The sequence below is a fragment of the Dipodomys ordii genome, unplaced genomic scaffold (assembly GCF_000151885.1).
Source record: "Dipodomys ordii isolate 6190 unplaced genomic scaffold, Dord_2.0 Scaffold1, whole genome shotgun sequence".
Classification (NCBI taxonomy): Eukaryota; Metazoa; Chordata; class Mammalia; order Rodentia; family Heteromyidae; genus Dipodomys; species Dipodomys ordii.
Window position 1 is genome coordinate 29,367,177 of NW_012267217.1, and position 19,735 is coordinate 29,386,911.

Consider the following 19,735-nt stretch of genomic DNA (forward strand, 5'->3'; position numbering starts at 1 on the left):
TCTGTGAAAGACAGCTGCATTTCTGGTATAGTGGAGAAGGTGGGGAAAGTGGGACAGAAAGAAGTGGAAGCGTCCAAGAGATCATTCTTGATTAGGAACTTAAAAGTATTTGATAGCCATTGGGCTACAGAATGAGAGAGAAATGAAAGATAAGATTCTGTTCCTGAATAGAGTTAATTAATGATGTGATACATATTTACTGGTGCCAGTTGTAAAAGGAAGAATGCCTATCTGACCTTGAAAGATATAGAAGACAATAAAACAACAACAAAAAACCGCCATGTATGTTGCATAGACAGTTGCTGCTAAGGTGCTGTGGATACTGACAGTAGATGCCACAGTACTGTGGATATGGTGTAGCACCCTTGTTATTTTCATCCTTACTGAAGCTCAGACTCCACTCTTAGCCACTTTCTTACTTATATCTCAGCACCCTTAGGCTGCTGATGGCTTTGCTTAAGTGCAGCCTAAAAAACGTATATAAAAAAGCTAGAAGTATCTGCAGCTCAAGGGATAGAGTGCTAGCAGTAAGCAAACAAACAAACAAACAAATAAAACCCTTAGGAACAGCGCCCAGGCCCTGGTTCAAGCTCTAGGACTGACACAGAAAACAATAACAACAAAAAGAGTAAAGCTGTGTAGTAGTGACACAGAACACATTTACTGTTTTGTCTCTACAGAAAAAAGTATGTCAACCTTTGTGTTAAAGAATGGAAAAGGTCTGTTTTCCAGATGAAGAATTTTAAAACAGGCACCTGTAGGCCAACCTATAGTAGATTCTAACACAAAAGTAAGCCCAGTTAAAATCAGCCAATTCTGGGGGAAGGAGGAGGAAGGAAAACCTTTCCTTTAGGAAGACTGTACCCTGTGTACCCAAATATGAATGGTCCTTTTTTAAAAAGTATTGTTGGGTAGTCTGTTTTATATTTGTACTTTATTTATTTATTTATTTTTGCCAGTCCTGGGGCTTGAATTCAGGGTTTGGACTCTGTTCTTGAGCCTCTCTGGGCTCAAAGCTAGCGCTCTACCACTTGAGCTACAGTGGACTTCTGGCTTTTTCAGTTTATGTGGTACTGAGGAATCGAACCCAAGGCTTCATGCATGCTAGGCAAACACTCTACCACTAAGCCACATTCCCAGCCCAATTTGTTTTATATTAACAACAAATTGACACTAAGGGCATATCTCTTGGTTACAAATATCAAGTTACTAAAAAGAATATTGTATTCTATGAGATAGATAGTATTTTTCCTATTTTAAACATAGTAACTTTTTTTTTTTTTTGTCTCTTGTGGGGCTTGAACTCTGGGCCTGGGCGCTGTCCCTGAGCTCTTCAGCTCAAGGCTAGTGGTCTACCACTTGGGCCACAGAGCCACTTCCTAAACATAGTAACTTTATGTTTCTTAAGTTTAGTTCTTAGAGATAACTACTATGTAAATGTAGAAATCTTATTTATTTATTTTTGTAGGTAAGGGGGCCTGAACTCAGGGACTGGCTGCTGTCCCTGAGCTTTTTTGCTCAAGGTTAGCACTCTAGCTAGCACTTTGATCCACAGCACCACTTGTAGTTTTCTGGTGTTAATTGGAGATAAGAATCTCTAATCTTTCCTGCTTAGGCTGGCTTTGAACTATGGTCATCAGATTTCAGCCTCCTGAGTAGCTAGAATTATAGGCATAAGCCACCAGCACTTGGCTCAGAAATAGTATTTATGTGTACCGTCTGGAGTTCTGGGAAATATGTTCAGTTTTTCACTTCCTACTTATTGAATTCTCCTAAATAAACATATTTAAATTTACCTTCGAAATTCTTTATAATGAAGTTTCCTTTCTCCTCTTTTCCCAAAGAAACGCATTTGAAGAGTTGTATTCATTTCAGGTTCTTTAACTGTTGGTTCCTTTAAAAAAGTACATAGTATTTTAAAGTAACTCTTTAAAAAGGTAAAAACAGAACTTGTATACTGGAACTCTTGAGATAATAGCCAGAAATGATTTTTAGTTAAGAAAAAGAGAAAAGGATAGAGCTGATACTTTGGTCTGCTACCTTGTATAATCATTAGTGTTCTAAAATCATCTTTGCTCAGACAAAAGAAAAATAAAGACTAGAAATACTCAAGATAAACTTGATCAGGAAAGAAATTCTTAGGTGGGGCTAATAGCTGAGAATAGAGATCAAAATGTGATCTCTAGGTAGTTCCTAATGAACAGAGCTAAGAGAATTAAAGCAGGAGACTAAACTGAATGTTAGAAATGCAAAATAGAGTCTGGGTTACTCACATTTACATGTGATTAGCCTGTAATCCTAGCTTCTCAGGAGGCTGAGGTCTTAGGTTTGAAGCCAGCCTGGGCAGCAAAGTCTGTGAGACTCTTAGCCTCAATGAACCAGCAAAAAGCCATAAGTAGAGCTGTGGCTCAAAAAGTAGAGTGCTAGCCTTGAGCACAAAACCTTAGGGACAGTAGCAAGCCCTGAGTTCAAGTCCCAGGACCAGCAAACACTCATACTCACACTCACATACACACACAGTGCAAAACATTTGTTTTTTTTCTTATTAAAGGCAATGAGAGATTCTTCCTTCAATTTATAGAAAAATGAAATCATTAAAAAAATTACTAGCAGTAACCAAACAACAAAAGGAGAGGTATAAATGTAAGATAAATATTTAGGGCAAAAAAAAAAAAAGAGAGACGTTAGGTGTGGTATGGTCTATTCCTCCTAACCCTTTCCTTATACCAGCTTCAGAGAATAGAAGTGGGATGTGAGATTATTGCATTGTGAGAAGTTTATCAAAAACTAAAAAAAGTTTTTCACCAGCTATACATCAGACAAGGGCCTAATATCTAGAATGTATTCAGAGCTCAACAAAAAACACTAAAACCTTAAACAACCCAATCAATAAATGGGCATCAAGAGAGACTTCTCCAAAGAAGTAAAAATGGCCAAGAGACACATGAAGAAATGCTCAACATTTCTGAAGGAAATAAAGGAAATGCAAATAAAAAAGCCACTGAGAATCCACTTTACTCCAGTTAGAATGTTAGAATGGCCATTATCCAGTAAACATACAATAACAAATACTGGTGAGCATGTGGCCAAAAGGAAATTCTAATACACTATTGGTAGAAATGTAAGCCTGTTCAATCACTCTAGAAAGCAGTATGGAGGATCCTTAAAAATGAAATATAGAACTACCCTAAGACCCAGCAATTCCACTCCTGGGCATTTATCCAATAGAGCACAATCAAGGTTACAGTAAAGCCATCAGAACAATCATGTTCACTGCAGCACTATTTACCATAGTCAAGATAGGGAATTAGCTCTAGATATACCTGATTAGATGAACAGATCAAGGAAATATGGTGTATATACATAGTAGAATTTTACTTATCCATTAGAAAGAATGATATTGTACCATTTATGAGGAAATGGAAAGACTTGATAAAAATTATATTGTCAGACTCAGAAAAACAAATTGCATGGTTTCCCTCATTTGTGGTAGCTAGAATTTACCTTTAAGTAAACATGTTGGGTGGTATGGAGGTGGTTACAAATGTATTAATTGAAATATGGCAGACTTTTGGGGAGAACTCAAATAATGTCCTTAGAAAGACAGAGTTAAAGCCCAGCAAAATAAGCACCAGAAAACTGGTACTTGCTAGGGTGTGTGTGGTGGGGAGGGGTAAGGTCAAAGGGAGAGGGGTAGATGAATCAGAGAGGAGGAGAATGCAGTCAAGAACTCATTGCATATATATTACAAAATTAAGAAAAGTTAGAGAAGAGTAGGTCAAAGGAGGGGTGAAAATGTTGAAAGGGGTGATACTGCTCAAGATGCATTTATTCATAAACTGCTTTGCTGAATGACAATTCCTTTGTACAACTATTTAAAGATAATAATAAAAAAATCCTCAACTTAGCAATAAACAGACTGATGGGTAAGAAGACAGCCCTAAGAAGGTCATATGGAACCTTCTTACCAACTTCCCTCCATTGAAGCTTCTACGAAAGTTGGTAAAACTGGAGCAGTTTGAGGGAGTGTTGAGGCCTATAATCTCCCAGGACACTATGTTAAATGAAGAAGTAAGGAGTAGCCCAGAGGACAGGATACACTGAAGGGGTAGAGTCATCTGTGTTCTAGTTTACTTCATGGGGTCATAGAACAGAATCTAGACTCCCCCTGTCCTCACCAAGGGCTAATTTATTTTTTCTAGTTGTTGCTGGGAGAAAACATATTCTTCTCTGTCAAACTAAATTGTATTTGGTATTGTATATTGATATTTCCTGGAATTATTTGCTTTATTTACTTCAATTGTAACTGTTATCTGTATTACTTGTTGCCAGCTAGCCATGTTAGGGAGATAAATCTTGTGTTGAAGAAGTTAAAATAATAAACTGTAATTGCTAAGTGAAAAAAAAAAAGTGAACCTTTGACAAGAATGAAAGAATTCCCCCCCCCCTTTTTTTTAACCTTGGCAATCAATTGTACTTAAGACTGTCAGCCTAACTCCTTTACAAGGAGGAGGGACAGTTTAGATTGTGATAAAAGCCTAGCAAACTGCTCTGCCTGGTGTGCCTGCCTAGCTCTGGGGAGAGTAATGGCCTTGGACCCTTTTGCACAAAAGTAAATTGCCTTGACGAAATCTTCCATATCTCTTTTGTGTCCATTCATTTCTGACCCAGGAGAGCCCTGTGTTTCTAAACACAGTGCCTTTGAAAGGTTGTGGTGTCACAATTTTTTTTTCTTACTGGGAACTCCCTTTCTTTCACCTCCCATGTTGGAAATCCCTTCTACTTTGTTTCTACCCTTCCATCTATAGTATAATGGATCAAAATACAATACCTGCAGGAGAGGGGAAAAAGATAAATTCTAGATAAGATGGGATGGATAGCAAGGAGAAGTTCTCTCGTACTCTACCAGTACAAAGAGGTCTGGACACAACATGGGAATAAGGGAAAGACTGCACCACACCCTCAAAAAGGTGCTATAGTAAGAACCAATTAGGCAAAATGCACAAAAGCCCAATCTAGAGGAATGCATAACTCAAGAACAAATATACCTCTTATAAGTCTTAAAAAAATCTTTGAAATAATCCATGTATTTGTATAGAAAAATATACTTAAAAAGAAAATTTAAAAATGCAGTAATATAAAAACATCCTCTGTACATTTTACTCAGTTTTCTGTAATAGTAACATGTTGCTAAATTATAGAACAGTATCACTTGTCTGTCAAAAGACATTTTTTTGTTAGTCATGGAGCTTGAACTCAGGGCCTGGGTGCTGACCCTGAGCTCTTTTTGATCAAGGCTAGTGCTCTACCACTTTTGAGCCACAGGGCTACTTCCAGATTTTGAGTGGCTAATTAGAGATAAGAGTCTCACAGGGATTTTTCTGCCCAGGCTGGCTTTGAACTGTAACCCTCAGATCTTAACCTCCTGAGTAGCTAGGATTACAGGCATGAGCTACTGGCACCTGGCAAGACATTTTTTTTTTTTAAATCACAAAGATCTTATACTTTTTTTTATAGTTATACCCAAGTCTATCTTGCTCCCACCCTGCCTTTAACCTCTGGTAACTCTAAATCAATTGTCTCTACTTAACAATTTTTTTACTTAAAAAATGTTATAGAATCACAAGGGAAATAACAAAATGCTGAAATAAGGACACAGGATGACCCATTGTAACAATGAGATGTATAAGACAAGTTGAAAATGAACTTTACAACTTTGCAGGGTGGGGATAGGTGGGGGAGTGGGTAAGGGGAGGGAGGGTGGGACAGAGAGGGAGGAATTGGGGAGGTGGGGAGGCAATGGATGGTAGGGGAAAAATAAAGGAGGGTATAACAATGCTCCATAGGAAATGGACTCATTACCTTGCCCATATAACTGCAACCTCTCTGTACAGTATCTTTTTTTTTTTTTTTTTTGGTCAGTCATGGGGCTTGAACTCTGGGCCTGGGCGCTGTCCCTCAGCTCTTCAGCTCAAGGCTAGCTTTCTACCACTTGAGCCACAGTACCACTTGCGGCTTTTTTCTGCTTATGTGGTGCTGAGGAACTGAACCCAGGGCCTTGTGCATGCAAGGCAAGCACTCTACCACTGAGCCACTTTCCCAGCCCCTCTGTATAGTATCTTTACAATAAAAAATATATATTAAAAAAAGAAGTGGAATCATTCAGAACAGAACATCTGATATTAGTTTTACTTTTTCTCAGAATATTTTGCTTCAAATCATCCAAGCTGATACAGCAGGATGAATGGTGCTGATCCTCTTTTCATATGATCCTTCTGATCTCTGTATCTTGAGTGGCTGATATTACAGGTATATGCCACTGTGCCCAACCAAGAAATTATGGCATTTCATGTTACTAAATTTCCTCTCAATAGAGTTTCGCCTCTATCTTACACATTTTGACAAACTGCATTTTCATTTTCATTCAGTTAAATACATTTTTTGGTTGGCCTAAAGGCATCTGTCTTTGGACTCAAGGCCTATTTAAACATTTGGTTCCTAAGTGTTTGGAGATTTTTGTTATCTTGCTGTTATTGGTTTCTAGTTTTATGTTGTCATGGTGAGAGAACATACTCTGTATAATTTCAATTCTCTCAAATTTGATGAGGTTTGCTTTCTAGCCTGGGATGTGGTATGTTGTGGTGTACTATAGGTGGTTGGGAAGAACAGGTATTCTGTTCTTGGGAGGGATGTTCTGTCAGTTAGGTCCTGATAGCTGAAGGTATTGTTGAACTCCATGTCTTTGTGGATTTTCTGTCTAGATGTTCTATTAATTGTTCAAATAGTTGTTAGAATTTACAGTTAAAATTGTAGATTTGTCTATGTCTCTGTTTAGTTCTATCAGTTTTGGTGTCACTTATTTTTTAAACTCTGTTGTTTCACTGTATACACAATTAGAATTTGGTATGTTGCCTTAGTGGGTGTCTCTTCCTATCTCTAGCAAGTTAATTTTATCTGAAACTAGACAGGCACTCATGCTTTTAACAAATTAATTTAAGATGTCTATCTCATCTCTCTCTCTCTCTCTCTCTATCTATCTATACCTCCCTCTGTGCCTGAGGACTAAACCCAGGACCTAGCACTAAGCTACAGCCTCAGTCCCCAAATCTTTTGCTGGTATTTGCCAAGTTCCTCAGGCTCTATGCATTTTCCCCTCTAAAGTTTTGTCTTGCTATGCTGCATTCTTGTTTTCTGGTTAGAGCAAGTGGCTTTTGTTTGGGCTTATTGGTGTTTCTGAGTTGCTAAGTCTAGACAAATAACGTCAAGATAAAAATCCAGGGAATCCTAGCTACTCAGGAGGCTGAGATCTGAGGATCGCGGTTAAAAGGCGCTGTGGCTCAATGAAGAGCGCAGGGACAGCGCCCAAGCCCAGAGTTCAAGCCCCACAACCGATTCCCCCCCCTAAAAAAAAAAAATCTAGGGAATACACCTTGTCTTTCCTTACATTCTTTGATCTAGCTACTCTGTTACATTTTCTTCCATTATTCAGAATGTTATACATTTTATTTATTTATTTTTTGGTTGGTTGTGGGGCCTGAACTCTGGGCCTGGGTACTGTCCCTCAACTCTTCAGCTCAAGGTTAGTGCTTTTCTATTTGTGCCACAGCACCACTTCCAGCCTTTTCTGCCTACATGGTACTGAGCAATCGAACCCATGGCCTCATGCATGCAAGGCAAGCACTCTGCCACTGAGCCACCTGCCCAGCTCATGTTATACATTTTAAAAGATAATAATGACATTTATTTATTAGAATGGATCTTGCTATTTTGACCAGGCTGTCAAAATCTTGACACCTGTTAAGTCTTCTTATGTGGTGCTTAAAAAAAAATTATTGTGAAGCCAGCCCAGGCAGAAAAGCCTGTAAGATTCTTATCTTTAACTACCAAAAATACTGGTAGTGAAGCTGTGGTTCAAGTGGTAAAGTGCTAGCCGTGTGCACAAAAGCTCAGGGACCGTGTCCAGACCCTGAGGTTCAAGCCTCAGGACCGGCCAAAAAAAAAAAAAACTCACAAAAATTATATTTTGAATTGAGACCCTGTGTTGCCCAGATTGGGTTCAAGTGATCCTTTTACTTCACCCTCCAAAGTTGGTGGGACTAAAAGCAACACTACCAGGTCTGCTTAAATGTTTTATGTATAATGCACAGAGTTTTAAGTTACACCTAGTGGGTGGAATATGGGAAAGTATATTAATTCCATCTTTCTAGAAGCAGCAGTTATTAAAATTCAGATGCATATTAAGTTCATCTATGATAAGAATTCAAGGACAAGGCAGGCTTTCACCTGTGATCCTAGGACTCAGAGGGTGTGGCAGGAGCATTACAAGTTTAAGATCAGTGTTCTATGCCCATGTCACATGTTTTTCTAATTCTATCACCTAAACTGTCCATCTATTTCCAACCCCATCATGCTTAGCTTTGCTCCTTTCCCTCATCCCCTTAGAGATAGGCAATTTAATTTGGACTATTTAACTGATTGTCAGTCCAAACTACAGGATTTCTATAATGGAGACATGAAAGACATACAGAGCTTCTTTGGCATCTCTTAGCAAGTTAGATCCCCATCCCTAATTAGACTTACAGCTTCTGTATTTTTTTATTCCCAAATAGAAACCATGATTTGTGCAAAACTTTGTTTTCTCTTCTGTTCAAAGTAGCTCTGAATTAGACACTTCTATTCTTGGATTCAATTCTGTCTCTTCAAGGACTCAGGTTCTGTATATCTAATTAATTTACAGCTCAGCTTTCATTAATTTAAGTCTCAGCTTTATGGTCCAATAAGGGGGTGTATTAACTATTGAATAATTAGTTAAAATGGCACAAAATTTATTCTTGGCAAAAATTATCTTCTAAAACATTAGGTAATATTCACAGATGGTAAATCTAATTAGCTGACTACTATGCATCTCCCAATCATCTGAGATAACACTGTCTACTTTTTTTTGGTGGTTGTGGGGCTTGAATTCAGGGCCTGGGAAGCTCTTTTCCTCAAGGCTAGTGGTCTATGACTTTGAGCCACAGTACCGCTTCTGATTTTCTGGTGGTTAACTGGAGATAAGAGTTTTACAGACTTTCCTGTCCTGAGATCTCAGCTTCCTGAGTAGATAAGATTACGGGTATGAGCCAACAGCACCTGGATATATATTTTTCTTTTGTTCGGTCATGGGGCTTGAACTCTAGGTCTGGGCACTGTCCCTGAGCTCTTCAGCTCAAGGTTAGCACTCTACCACTTGAGCCACAGCACCACTTCCAGCCCCTTCTGTTTATGTGGTGTGGAGGAATCGAACCCAGGGCCTCAAGCATTCAAGGCAAGCACTCTACTGCTAAGCCACCTTCCTAGCCCCTGGATACTATATACTTTTAAACATAAGAACATTACTAATTTTCCAGGTTTACAGCTATCTATGCATTGCAGACAGAATGATACACTGTTAAATTTTCCTGAAGAAATTTAGCTTCTAATTTTGCTATTTACCATATGGCAACACAGAAGTGATAGAACACAGTAATATTTTCTAATAAGATGCAAGTATTGCTCTAAGCATACAACTGAATAAAACAGAAGTTTTACCCTATTATTTCTTTTTATTTTTTTATTACTTTTTGCGCCACTTGTGGGGCTTGAACTCAGGACTTGGGCACCGTCCTTGAATTATTTTGCTCATGACTAGTGCTGTACACTTAGCTCCATTTTTGGCTTTTTGGTGGCTGATTGAAGGTAAGAGTCTCACAAACTTTCCTGCCTTGGAAGGCTTTCAACTATAATCCTCTGATCTCAGCTTCTTGAGTAGTAGGATATAGGCATAAACCATTGGTGCCCATCCATAATGAGCCAGGTGGCTGAGATTTGAGGATCATTGTCTAAAGCCTGCCTAGGAGGAAATTCCCTGATACTCTTTTTCTTTTTCTTTCTTTTTTTTTTAAATTGGTCATGGGGCTTGAACTGTGGGCCTGGGTGCTGTCCCTCAACTCTTCAGCTCAAGGCTAGTGTCTACCACTTGAGCCACAGGGACACTTCCGGTTTTCTGGTGGTTAATTAGAGATAAGAGTGTCATGGACGTTCCTGCCCAGGCTGGCACTCAGATCTCAGGCTCCTGAGTAGCTAGGATTACAGGCATGAGTCACTGGCGCCTGACTCCTGACACTCATATCTCCAATTAACTTCTAAAAAGCAAGAAGTAAAGCTGTGGTTCAAATGATAGAGTGCTAGTCTTGAGCACAAAAGCTCTGAGATAAAACCCAGGTCCTGAGTTTAAGCTAGGACTCACAAAAAAATTACCATTCATATTCCTATTTTCACTTTTTTTGGGGGGAAGGGGGTCTGGTCGTGGGGCCTGAACTCTGGGCCTGGTTGCTGTCCCTCAGATCTTCAGCTCAAGGCTAGCACTCTACCACTTGAGCCACAGTGCCACTTCCAGCTTGTTTCTTTTTGCTTATGTGGTACTGAGGAATGGAATCCAGGGCCTCAGGCATGCAAGGCAAGCGCTCTACCACTGAGCCACCTTCCCAGCCCTCACTTTTTTTTTGGAGACAAAGTCTTGCTAATGTGTAGCCCAGGCTTCAGCCTCCCAAGTGTTAGCATTACGAGTGTGTACCACTGTTTTAATAATTTAAATATACTTTAATGCATTCTAAAAGATATTTTCAAGTTTTTATTTCTATTTGAGTGGGTTTTTTATTTGTGCACATATCTGTTATTTTGTGCATTTTCTTTCAAAAGAACACAAAGAAAAGGATATTCACTTCTGCTAAATCAAACTCAAAAGGTAATTTTCCCACAGAACATGTATTTTAAACTTCTAGTCTTAAAAAGACTGATTTTGAATCGTGTTCAATTTTTTTTTTTGTGTGCCAGTTCTATGACTTGAACCATACCTCCATTTCTGGCCCTTTGCTGGTTATTTGGAGATAAGTCTCATGGACTTTCCTGCCCCAAGTGACTTCAAACTGTAATCCTCAAATCTCTGCCTCCTGAGTAGCGAGGATTACAGACATGAGCCATGATGCCCAGCTTCAAAATCTTCCTTATATTGCCTAACACATACATTACTCTACTGGCTGCTTTTATGAAGGCTTATGATTTGAGAGCTATGTTTAATATTTCAACCCGTGAAACATTGTTTATCCCTTACCAAGTTTCAAAGGTTATTTTGATATTTACTTTGCTTTTGGCCTGAACTATTCTAACTTAGCTGGTTGTTAGTGACTCACACCTGTAATCCTACTCAGAAGGCTGAGATCTGGAGGGTTCGAAGCCAATTTCAGCAGAGAAGTCGGTTCAGAGATTAATCTTCAAAATAACCAACAAAAAGTCAGATCTGAGGCATAGTTCAAGGGCAGAGTTCCTGCTGTGAGCAAGCCAACTGCTTGTAAGTAGAGTAAGTGAGAATTCAATGCTCGTGTTATAAAAAACAAAAAAGTATTCTTAGTTCACTAATGCTATCTTTCCAAGAATGAACATTCTTATTTGTGATTATGTGTAACTGATGAATAAACCCAGGAAAATAAGTGACTATATCAGACAAAAGATATCCTGTACAAAAATAAAGTCAGTTTTGGGGCTGGGAAGGTGGCTCAGTGGTAGAGCGCTTGCCTCGCATGCATGAGGCCCTGGGTTCGATTCCTCAGCACCACATAAGCAAAAAAAAAAAAAGAGTTCAGGCCCCATGAAAGGACCCCCCTCCCCAAAAATAAAGTCACTTTATGTGAAAAGGTTATCACTATCTGTCTATCACAACTGGTTAGCTATTATTACTATATTCAGAATATGGCAAAGTAAACTAGTAATATGTGTCTACAGATATCTCCTTGTATATAATTTAAAAACTGGTAGCTTTTTTTCCCTTCTGGTTCTGGGTTTGAATTCAGTACCTCTTTGCCCTCAAGGCTAGTGATCTACCTTTTTTTTTTTTGGGTCCGGGATTTTTTTTGGTTGTTTTTTTAGACAGGATCTGGCTATATTTGGCTCAGGCTGGCTTCTAATTTACTACTTAGCACACGTGGGCCTCGAACTCACAATGTTCCACCTCAGCCTCTGCGAGTGTGCCAGAATGAGCCACCATGCCCAGTTGGGACTACAGACTATTAGCCTTGTACTTTTGCCAGTCTGGTAGGAAAACAAATTTTAACAGTTGCTGTTATTTAACTTTTTTCTTTAATTATTCATGTTTATTACTTATTTGTATTTATCCTGCTACTTCTTCGTGTCTTTTGACCTTTTTTTAAAATTTGAGGTATTAGCTGTTAAATAGCAGCAGCAAAATCCAATGGAATTGGGAATACAACTGCATTACTTACCCCAATAATATAAAACAGTTATCTACTTCAGTCATGTAAATTTCTGCTTCATCTGGTTAAGGGTGTGGCTCAAGTGGTAGAGCACACCTACATAACAAGTATAAGACTCTAAGTTCAAGTCCCAGTTATGTCCCCTGGAAACACACAAACAAACAAAAAATCCCAATAGTACTGTCTGTCTGTCAGGCAGGCAGGCAGTCCATTAGTCATCAATAAAGATGTAGTAAATTTCTATTATGACTACACACTCCTAGGGCTTGAGGATCTGTGGTTTTACATTCCTGGCCATTCAACAAATTATTAAAAATAGTGATGGTGCAGGGGCTGAAGCTCAGGAAATTTCCCTAAGAAATGTAATTTAAATTGTGATAGGAAGACTCAATAGAAATTAAGAAAGAAAGTGGGAATAAACATGCTTACAGGGAGTTTGTATAAAACTTGAAGGTGCAGACATTATGATGCTCTCTGACTTGGATGTAGAAATCAACAATAATATGATAATATATAATGGCAAGTTTTTCTTTTTGTTTGTTTGGCAGTACTATGATTTGAACTCCAGGCCTTGTATTTCCTAGGCAGGCCTTCTAAGACTTCAGTCCATGCTCCTGTCTTTTTTGGAAGTGGGGCTCTGGCTCAGGTCTGGGCGCTGTTTCTGAGCTTTTTCGCTCAAGGCTAGTGCTCTACCACTTTGAGCCATTGTGGGATCCAGTTTTCTGGTGGTTAATTAGAGATAAGACAATCACGAGCTGGCCTGCCCAGGCTGGCTTTGAACTACATTCCTCAGATTTCAGCATCCTGAGTAGCTAGGATTATAGGCAGCCACCAGCAACTGGCTACCCCATCCTTTTTTAGTAAACCAGTTATGACTCCTGGGTATCTAGGATTACAGCTACACACCACTATGCCAAGTTTATTGATTGATTGAGATGGGGGTCTCATTAACTTTTTGCCTAGAATCGTTTCCAACTGCGATCTTTTTAATCTTTGCCTCCTAAGTAGCTTATATTACAGATGTGAGCCACTATGCTTGGCCTAGATAGCGAATTTTTACTTATGTACAACTTAGGCTGTTAAGGTTAGTTCTAGGAGACTAAAATGTATTAATTCATTTAATATTTCCAATTTCTCTGAGGTTGATAAACAGGTGTGCCTAGTGTCTGCTGAAAGCAACATCAGAATATAGGCAACTAGGATTCTGAGTGTGAGTGGTATAGAAGAAGGCTGAAGGAGGGTTGGATAACCCAGATTTATGAGGAGTTTTGAATTTAACTTAAGAACAAAGGGAAACTATGAAAATTTTACATGCTATTAGAGCTTATTTTCTTATTTATTTATTTAATTTTAAAGAGTAGTTATATAGGGGCTGGGAAAGTGGTTCAGTGGTAGAGTGCTTGCCTTGCATGCATGCCACACTGGGTTCAATTCCTTAGCACCACATAAGCAGAAAAAGCTGGAAGTGGTATTGTGGCTCAAGAGGTAGAGTGCTAGCCTTGAGCTGAAGACCTGAGGGACAGCGCCGAGGCCCAGAGTATAGGCCCCACAACCAACAAAAAAAAAGAAAAAAAGAAAAAAAAAGAGTAGTTATACGAGTACTTAAGTCACCCTGGTGAAAATGAGAAAATGAATTAGACAGAAGAGAGAGTAGGTGCAAGGAGGTCAGTCAGGAGCTACTGTGGGAATGCAAGTAATGAATGACAGTGGCTTGGCCAAGTGACAGCGGTGGAATGAGGAACAAAGGTGAAGAAACTAAATGTAAACAAGGAAAACCAGAAGTCAGGCAGAAGACAGAAGGTTGGCATTTCAAGAATCAATGTGACATGGTAAGGTCTTTTAAAGACTGAACCAGGCTCCTAACTCACTCAAGCTAAAGCAGCTGCATGGTGTTTTCACTGAAGAGGATGCAATAAACAATTCTATTCACATGTGATGAAGCGTCATGACAATGGCACACAGGTACTAGAAGATACAGGATGTGTACATCTAGGAAAAGGACATAATAACATTTGCACTTGGATGGGAGACAAAGAAGAACAGTTCAGGATCATTCAAAGAGGATAACATGTAAAATCACCTTGATTTTAATAATTTGCAAATTCTGAAATAAACATGCTCTAGAAAATGAAATGATTTGAAAATTTAAGAAAATGTCAAGGAAAATCCTGAGGTAGGGTTGAATTTAAAGATTATCAGTTAAAAATTGCACAGCTGGGCGCTGGTGGCTCAGGCCTGTAATCCTAGCTACTCAGGAGGCTGAGATCTGAGGATCGAGGTTCAAAGCCAGCCCAGGCAGGAGAGACCGTGAGACTCCTATCTCCAATAAACCACCAGAAAACCAGAAGTGGCGCTGTAGCTCAAGTGGTAGAGCACTTGCCATGAGCTGAATAGCTGAGGGACAGCGCCAGGCCCAGAGTTCAAGCCCCACGATCGACCAAAAAAAAAAAATGTACTTGCACAGGTAGGAATAAAAATTGGTTCATATTCTGTTTTTTTTTTTTTTTTTTGCCAGTTGTGGGGCCTGAACTTTGGGCCTGGGCGTTGTCCCTCAGCTTTTCAGCTCAAGGGTAGAGCTCTACCACTTGAGCTACAGTGCTACTTCTGGCTTTTTCTGCTTATGTGGGTGGTGCTGAGGAATTGAACCCAGGGCCTCATGCATGCAAGGCAAGCACTCTACCACTGAGCCACCTTCCCAGTCAATTGGTTCATATTCTATAGCTCATATTGGAGAGTATATATATATTGGAGAGTGTGTGTATGGAAGTGTGTATAAGAAACTGATAACACTAACTGCTCAGGGAGGAAAACTGGGGGACTGACTGCCTGGGGAAAATTCTGCTGTATAACTCTTGCTCTGTATACTCATGTGTGCCTTTTGGAGTTGGGACCATGTGAATATAGTACATTTATGTAAAATATTGCTATTGGTAAATCTTACCAATTACTTGAGGACATTTATTTGAACCAATAGAATAGAGCAATTATTATAAACATCCCCTGTGGAAACATTTAGACTATATGTACATACCTGGCATTCTGTTTCATTAGTTTTCATTGTCTTGAAGTCATCTTGTTTGCTTATAATCTTCTGCAGCTAAAAAGATTGCAAACATGAGTTTACATGTCTGCCTACTGGAGTTTTCAAAATATATTATTAAATACTAACTTAAATACTTTCTTTTTTTAAAAACGTACATACTTTCTATATGATAAATTGCTATCCTCTTTCTCTTAGACCATGTAAAAATCAAATAATAAAACAGATAAAAGTACTAACACTATTATTAGTGTAATTCTCTCTTTTTTTTTTTTTTTTGGGTCTGGTCGTGGGCCTGAACTCTGGGCCTGGGCGCTGTCCCTCAGCTCTTCAGCTCAAGGCTAGTGCTCTACCACTTGAGCCACAGCACCACTTCCGGCTTTTTTCTTTTTGCTTACCTGGTGCTGAGGAATCTAATCCATGCAAGGCAAGCGCTCTACCACTGAGCCACCTTCCCAGCCCTCTCAAAAGAACTTTCATCCATAATTTTTTTTTTAACCACTGATAGTTTATGGTCACATTTTCAAGTATATGGTTCTTTAAGTTATTTATGCTATACATATATTGTGTTTCCTTCTTTTATGTATTTATAGGACAGGAAAACAAAGATTTACTTCTATTAATTATAAAATTGTTAATATTCCTTTGAAGCTGAGTATATTGAAAAACCTACCTACCTTTCAGAATCCTTTGTAACAATCTTCACAAGGAAAGCAGATTAAAAAAAAAAGGTTTTAAAAAATCAGATATAGACAAAAATTCCAAGTTAGGGATAAAATAAAGCAATTGGGTTTTTCCTAGATAATTTGTTAATAGTTTGCAAACTGCTGCAATTGAATCTGAAATGATTAATCTCATTAAAAAAATCACACTGGGGTTTGAATTCAGGGCTTTTTGCTTGTTATCACTGGAGCCATACTTCCAGTCCTATCTTTTGCTGGTTATTCTTAAGATAGTATGTCTCTCTTCTCACACAGGTGTCTGCTTACTTTAGGCTTCTTACCATTACTAGGATCACAGGCATTGGTTAATGAATCCAGCTTCTAGCCATAGAGATATAATAACTTATGTTATATAACTTATGTACTTTTCTACCTGGGCTGGCCTGGAATCTAGATTTTCCCAGTGTCAATCTCCCAGATTGGGATGACAGGTACCACTGAGCCTAGTTACGAGCTAAGGAGTCTTACAGACTTTTCTATCCTGCTGGACTCACAACACTCCCAATTTCTCTCTCCCAAGTAGCAAGGATTATAGGCTTGAGACACTGGTACCTGGTTTCAATCTCAAATTTAGCTATGTCTATTATGTTTATCTTAGTAAGTGGCTTATCTTTATTTCTCTATATCCCTGTTTTCACTGACTGCTCACTACTTAGTTCAGGGGGAAACACTGAAATGTTTTATTTTTGTTTAGCCTCTTAAGTTTTAAGTTAATAGCTTAAAGCCAGGTTCAAGACTCAAATATTTCTTAATTTTCCACTGTCCTCTTTAGTTTTATTATACAAAATTTCGAACATAAACAATATGAACAGCATTATATAAAAAGCCACCATAATCATTACTTAACTTCAGTGATAATCAGCACACTATCATTCTTGGTTCCTCTACTTCTACCTAGTTTTCCTCTGTTATTATTTCTAGTTAGTACTTCTGTTTTTCCTATGTTATTACTTCAAGTAATAACTCTAAATTACAGAAAATATTAGATCTTAAAATGTACTAATCTTAGCCATACCATTCATGTGTACACACCTCTTAGTTTTTTCGTTTAAGGTTGCTCTCTACCACTTGAGCCACAGCTCCACTCAGCTTTTTGTGGTTAATTGTAGGTAAGAGTCTCATAGACTTTCCTGTCTTGGCTGTCTTTCAATTGTGAACCTCAGATCTCAGCCTCCTGAGATGGTGTGAGCCATCTGGTGCTCAGCAGCCATACCATATTTTAATTAGCTTATTTAGTTATACAGAAGGAATTTCAATGTTATATTTTCACGTTTATATTATATTACAGTTGGAATGTCCCCATTTTCCTTTTTCTCCTTCTTTCTTTTTTGTCCAAGACTGGGACTGAAACTCAGTATCTGATGCTTTCACTCAATGGCTAGCCACTTAAGCCATGTCTATTATGTTTCAAAAAAAACTAGTAAACTTCCCCCCCCCCCCAAAAGCAAACTGGTTCCTTCCTATCCTCACCAATATTTGTTTTGTGTTTTTTTTTTGGGGGGGGGGGTCTGGTTGTAGGGACTCTGGGCCTGGGCACTGTCCCTCAGCTCTTCAGCTCAAGGCTAGTGCTCTACCACTTGAGCCACAGTGCCACTTCCGGCTTTCTTTTTGCTTATGTGGTGCTGAGGAATCGAACCCAGGGCCTCATGCATGCAAGGCAAGCGCTCTACCACTGAGCCAACTTCCCAGCCCTCCTCACCAATATTTGTTATGGCCAGTCTTCTTAATTTTACCTTTTCTGTTGGAAGTGTACCATACTATTAACTTGCATTTACCTAATGGTTCATATGGGACACTTTTCCAAGTATTTATTACACATTTGTATATTTTCTCCAGTAAAGTGTTTGTTGACTTTTGTTTATTAAGTACATTTAAATGTGTTGTTTTGGTTGTGGGGCTTGAACTGAGGTCTGAACACTCTCCTTACGCTTTTTTTCTTTCTTTCTTTCTTTTTTGGTGCCAGTCCTTGGGCTTGAAATTAGGACCTGGGTGCTGTCTCTGAGCTTTTGTGCTCAAGGGCAGTACCTACCACTGTGAGCCTCAGCACTGTTTCTGGCATTTTGGTAGTTAATTGGAAATAAGAGTCTCACAGACTTTCCTTCTCACCTTCAGATTTCAGCCTCTTTCACCGTAGGGATTATAGGTAGCCAGGCTCTGGTGGCTCATGCCTGCTACACAGGAGGCTGAGGATCACGGTTCAAAGCCAGCCCAGGCAGGAAAGTCCATGAGACTCTTATCTTCAATTAACCACCAGAAAACTGGAAGTGGTGCTGTGGCTCAAGTAGTAGAGTGTTTGCCTTGAGCTGAAGAGCTGAGGGACAGCACCCAGGCCCAGAGTTCAAGCCTCACTACTGACCACAAATAAAAAGGATTATAGATGTGAGCCAATAACATTTGGCTCAAACAGATACATCATTCTGATTTTTCTTTTTAAAAGTCTTTTCTTTTTTGGTATTGAGGATCAAACCTAGGATATTACATACTTGTGAGGCAAGTGCTTTGCCACTGGGCCAGATCCCAACAGCTAAACTTAAATTGTAAAACTTTAAGTTGCAGGAGTTCTCTATACATTCTGGATACAAGACCTCTGTCAGACATGTATTATCAAAGTATTTTCTCCTAATTGACCACCCTTCCCTGTCTGTCTTTTTGTCAGACAAAGTCTCACTAAGTAGCCCAGGCTGGCCTCAAACTCCAGAGTCTCCTGCCTTATCCGCCTGACTTCTAGAATCATAGACAAGCACCAATACAACAAGCCTATTCTCTTTCCCTGCCTTTTCTTCACCATACCCCACCCCCTTGTACTAGGGCTGAACTTGGCCTCATACTTTCACTTGGCTTTTTAATCATAGTTGGTGCTCTACTACTAGAGCCATACCTCCACTTCCAGCTTTTTGCTAGTTAATTGGAGATAAAAGTCTTGCAGATTTGGCTGCCTGGGTTGGTTCTAAGCCTCAAATCTCAAATCTCAGCCTTTTGAGTAGCTAGAATTATAGGTGTGACCACTGGCACCTGACTTCCTACTTATTTTCTTAACAGAGCAGAAGTTTTACATTTTGATGTAAACTAATTCATCACTTTCTTTTTATCATTACTGCTTTCAGTGCCCTAGGAAACTGTCTGGGGCTATGGATGTGGCTCAGTGGTGGATTGCCTTTCCTAGCCACATGGGTATACTTTTCTTTTCTTTTTTGTTGGTCATGGGTCTTGAACTCTGGGCCTGGGCGCTGTCCCTCAGCTCTTCAGCTCGAGGCTAGTGTTCTGCCACTTGAGCCACAGCACCACTTTTAGTTTTCTGGTGGTTAATTGGAGATAAGAGTCTCATGGACTTTCTTGCCTGAGCTGGCTTCGAACCTTGATCTTCAGATCTCAGCCTCCTGAATAGCTAGGATTACAGACGTGAGCCACTGGCACCTGGCTGGGTATTTGCAATAACTAGTATATGTCTGAGTCAAGCAGAAAAGGTCAGATAAGTTGATGTTAGAGAAATGAACCCGAAGATAAGTATTCAAATGTTTTTTTTCTTTCATGCAATTGTTTCTAACATATTTATAAGATGATTTCTTTGTTGCTTTGCATGTCCCTCCCCCATGGTATAACCCCTGCTTTCACTGTATTTGATGTTGGTATAATTTGTGGAGGGGAAGGGAAAAAAAATAAATCGTTTAAATAGGGATACAGGTGGA

The 19,735-nt window shown here is 39.2% G+C and overlaps 1 protein-coding gene across 1 annotated transcript in view; it reads right to left on the reverse strand.

The window, feature by feature from the left end:
• Positions 1-19,735, reverse strand: part of Micu2 (mitochondrial calcium uptake 2) — a 92,318-nt gene that overhangs the window by 8,028 nt on the left and 64,555 nt on the right. Inside the window, exons 9-10 of the mRNA XM_013012793.1 lie at positions 15,319-15,384; positions 1,796-1,894 (exon numbers count right to left, since the gene is read on the reverse strand). Coding sequence (XP_012868247.1) covers positions 1,796-1,894; positions 15,319-15,384 — 165 coding nt within the window. The remainder of the gene's footprint in view (positions 1-1,795; positions 1,895-15,318; positions 15,385-19,735) is intronic.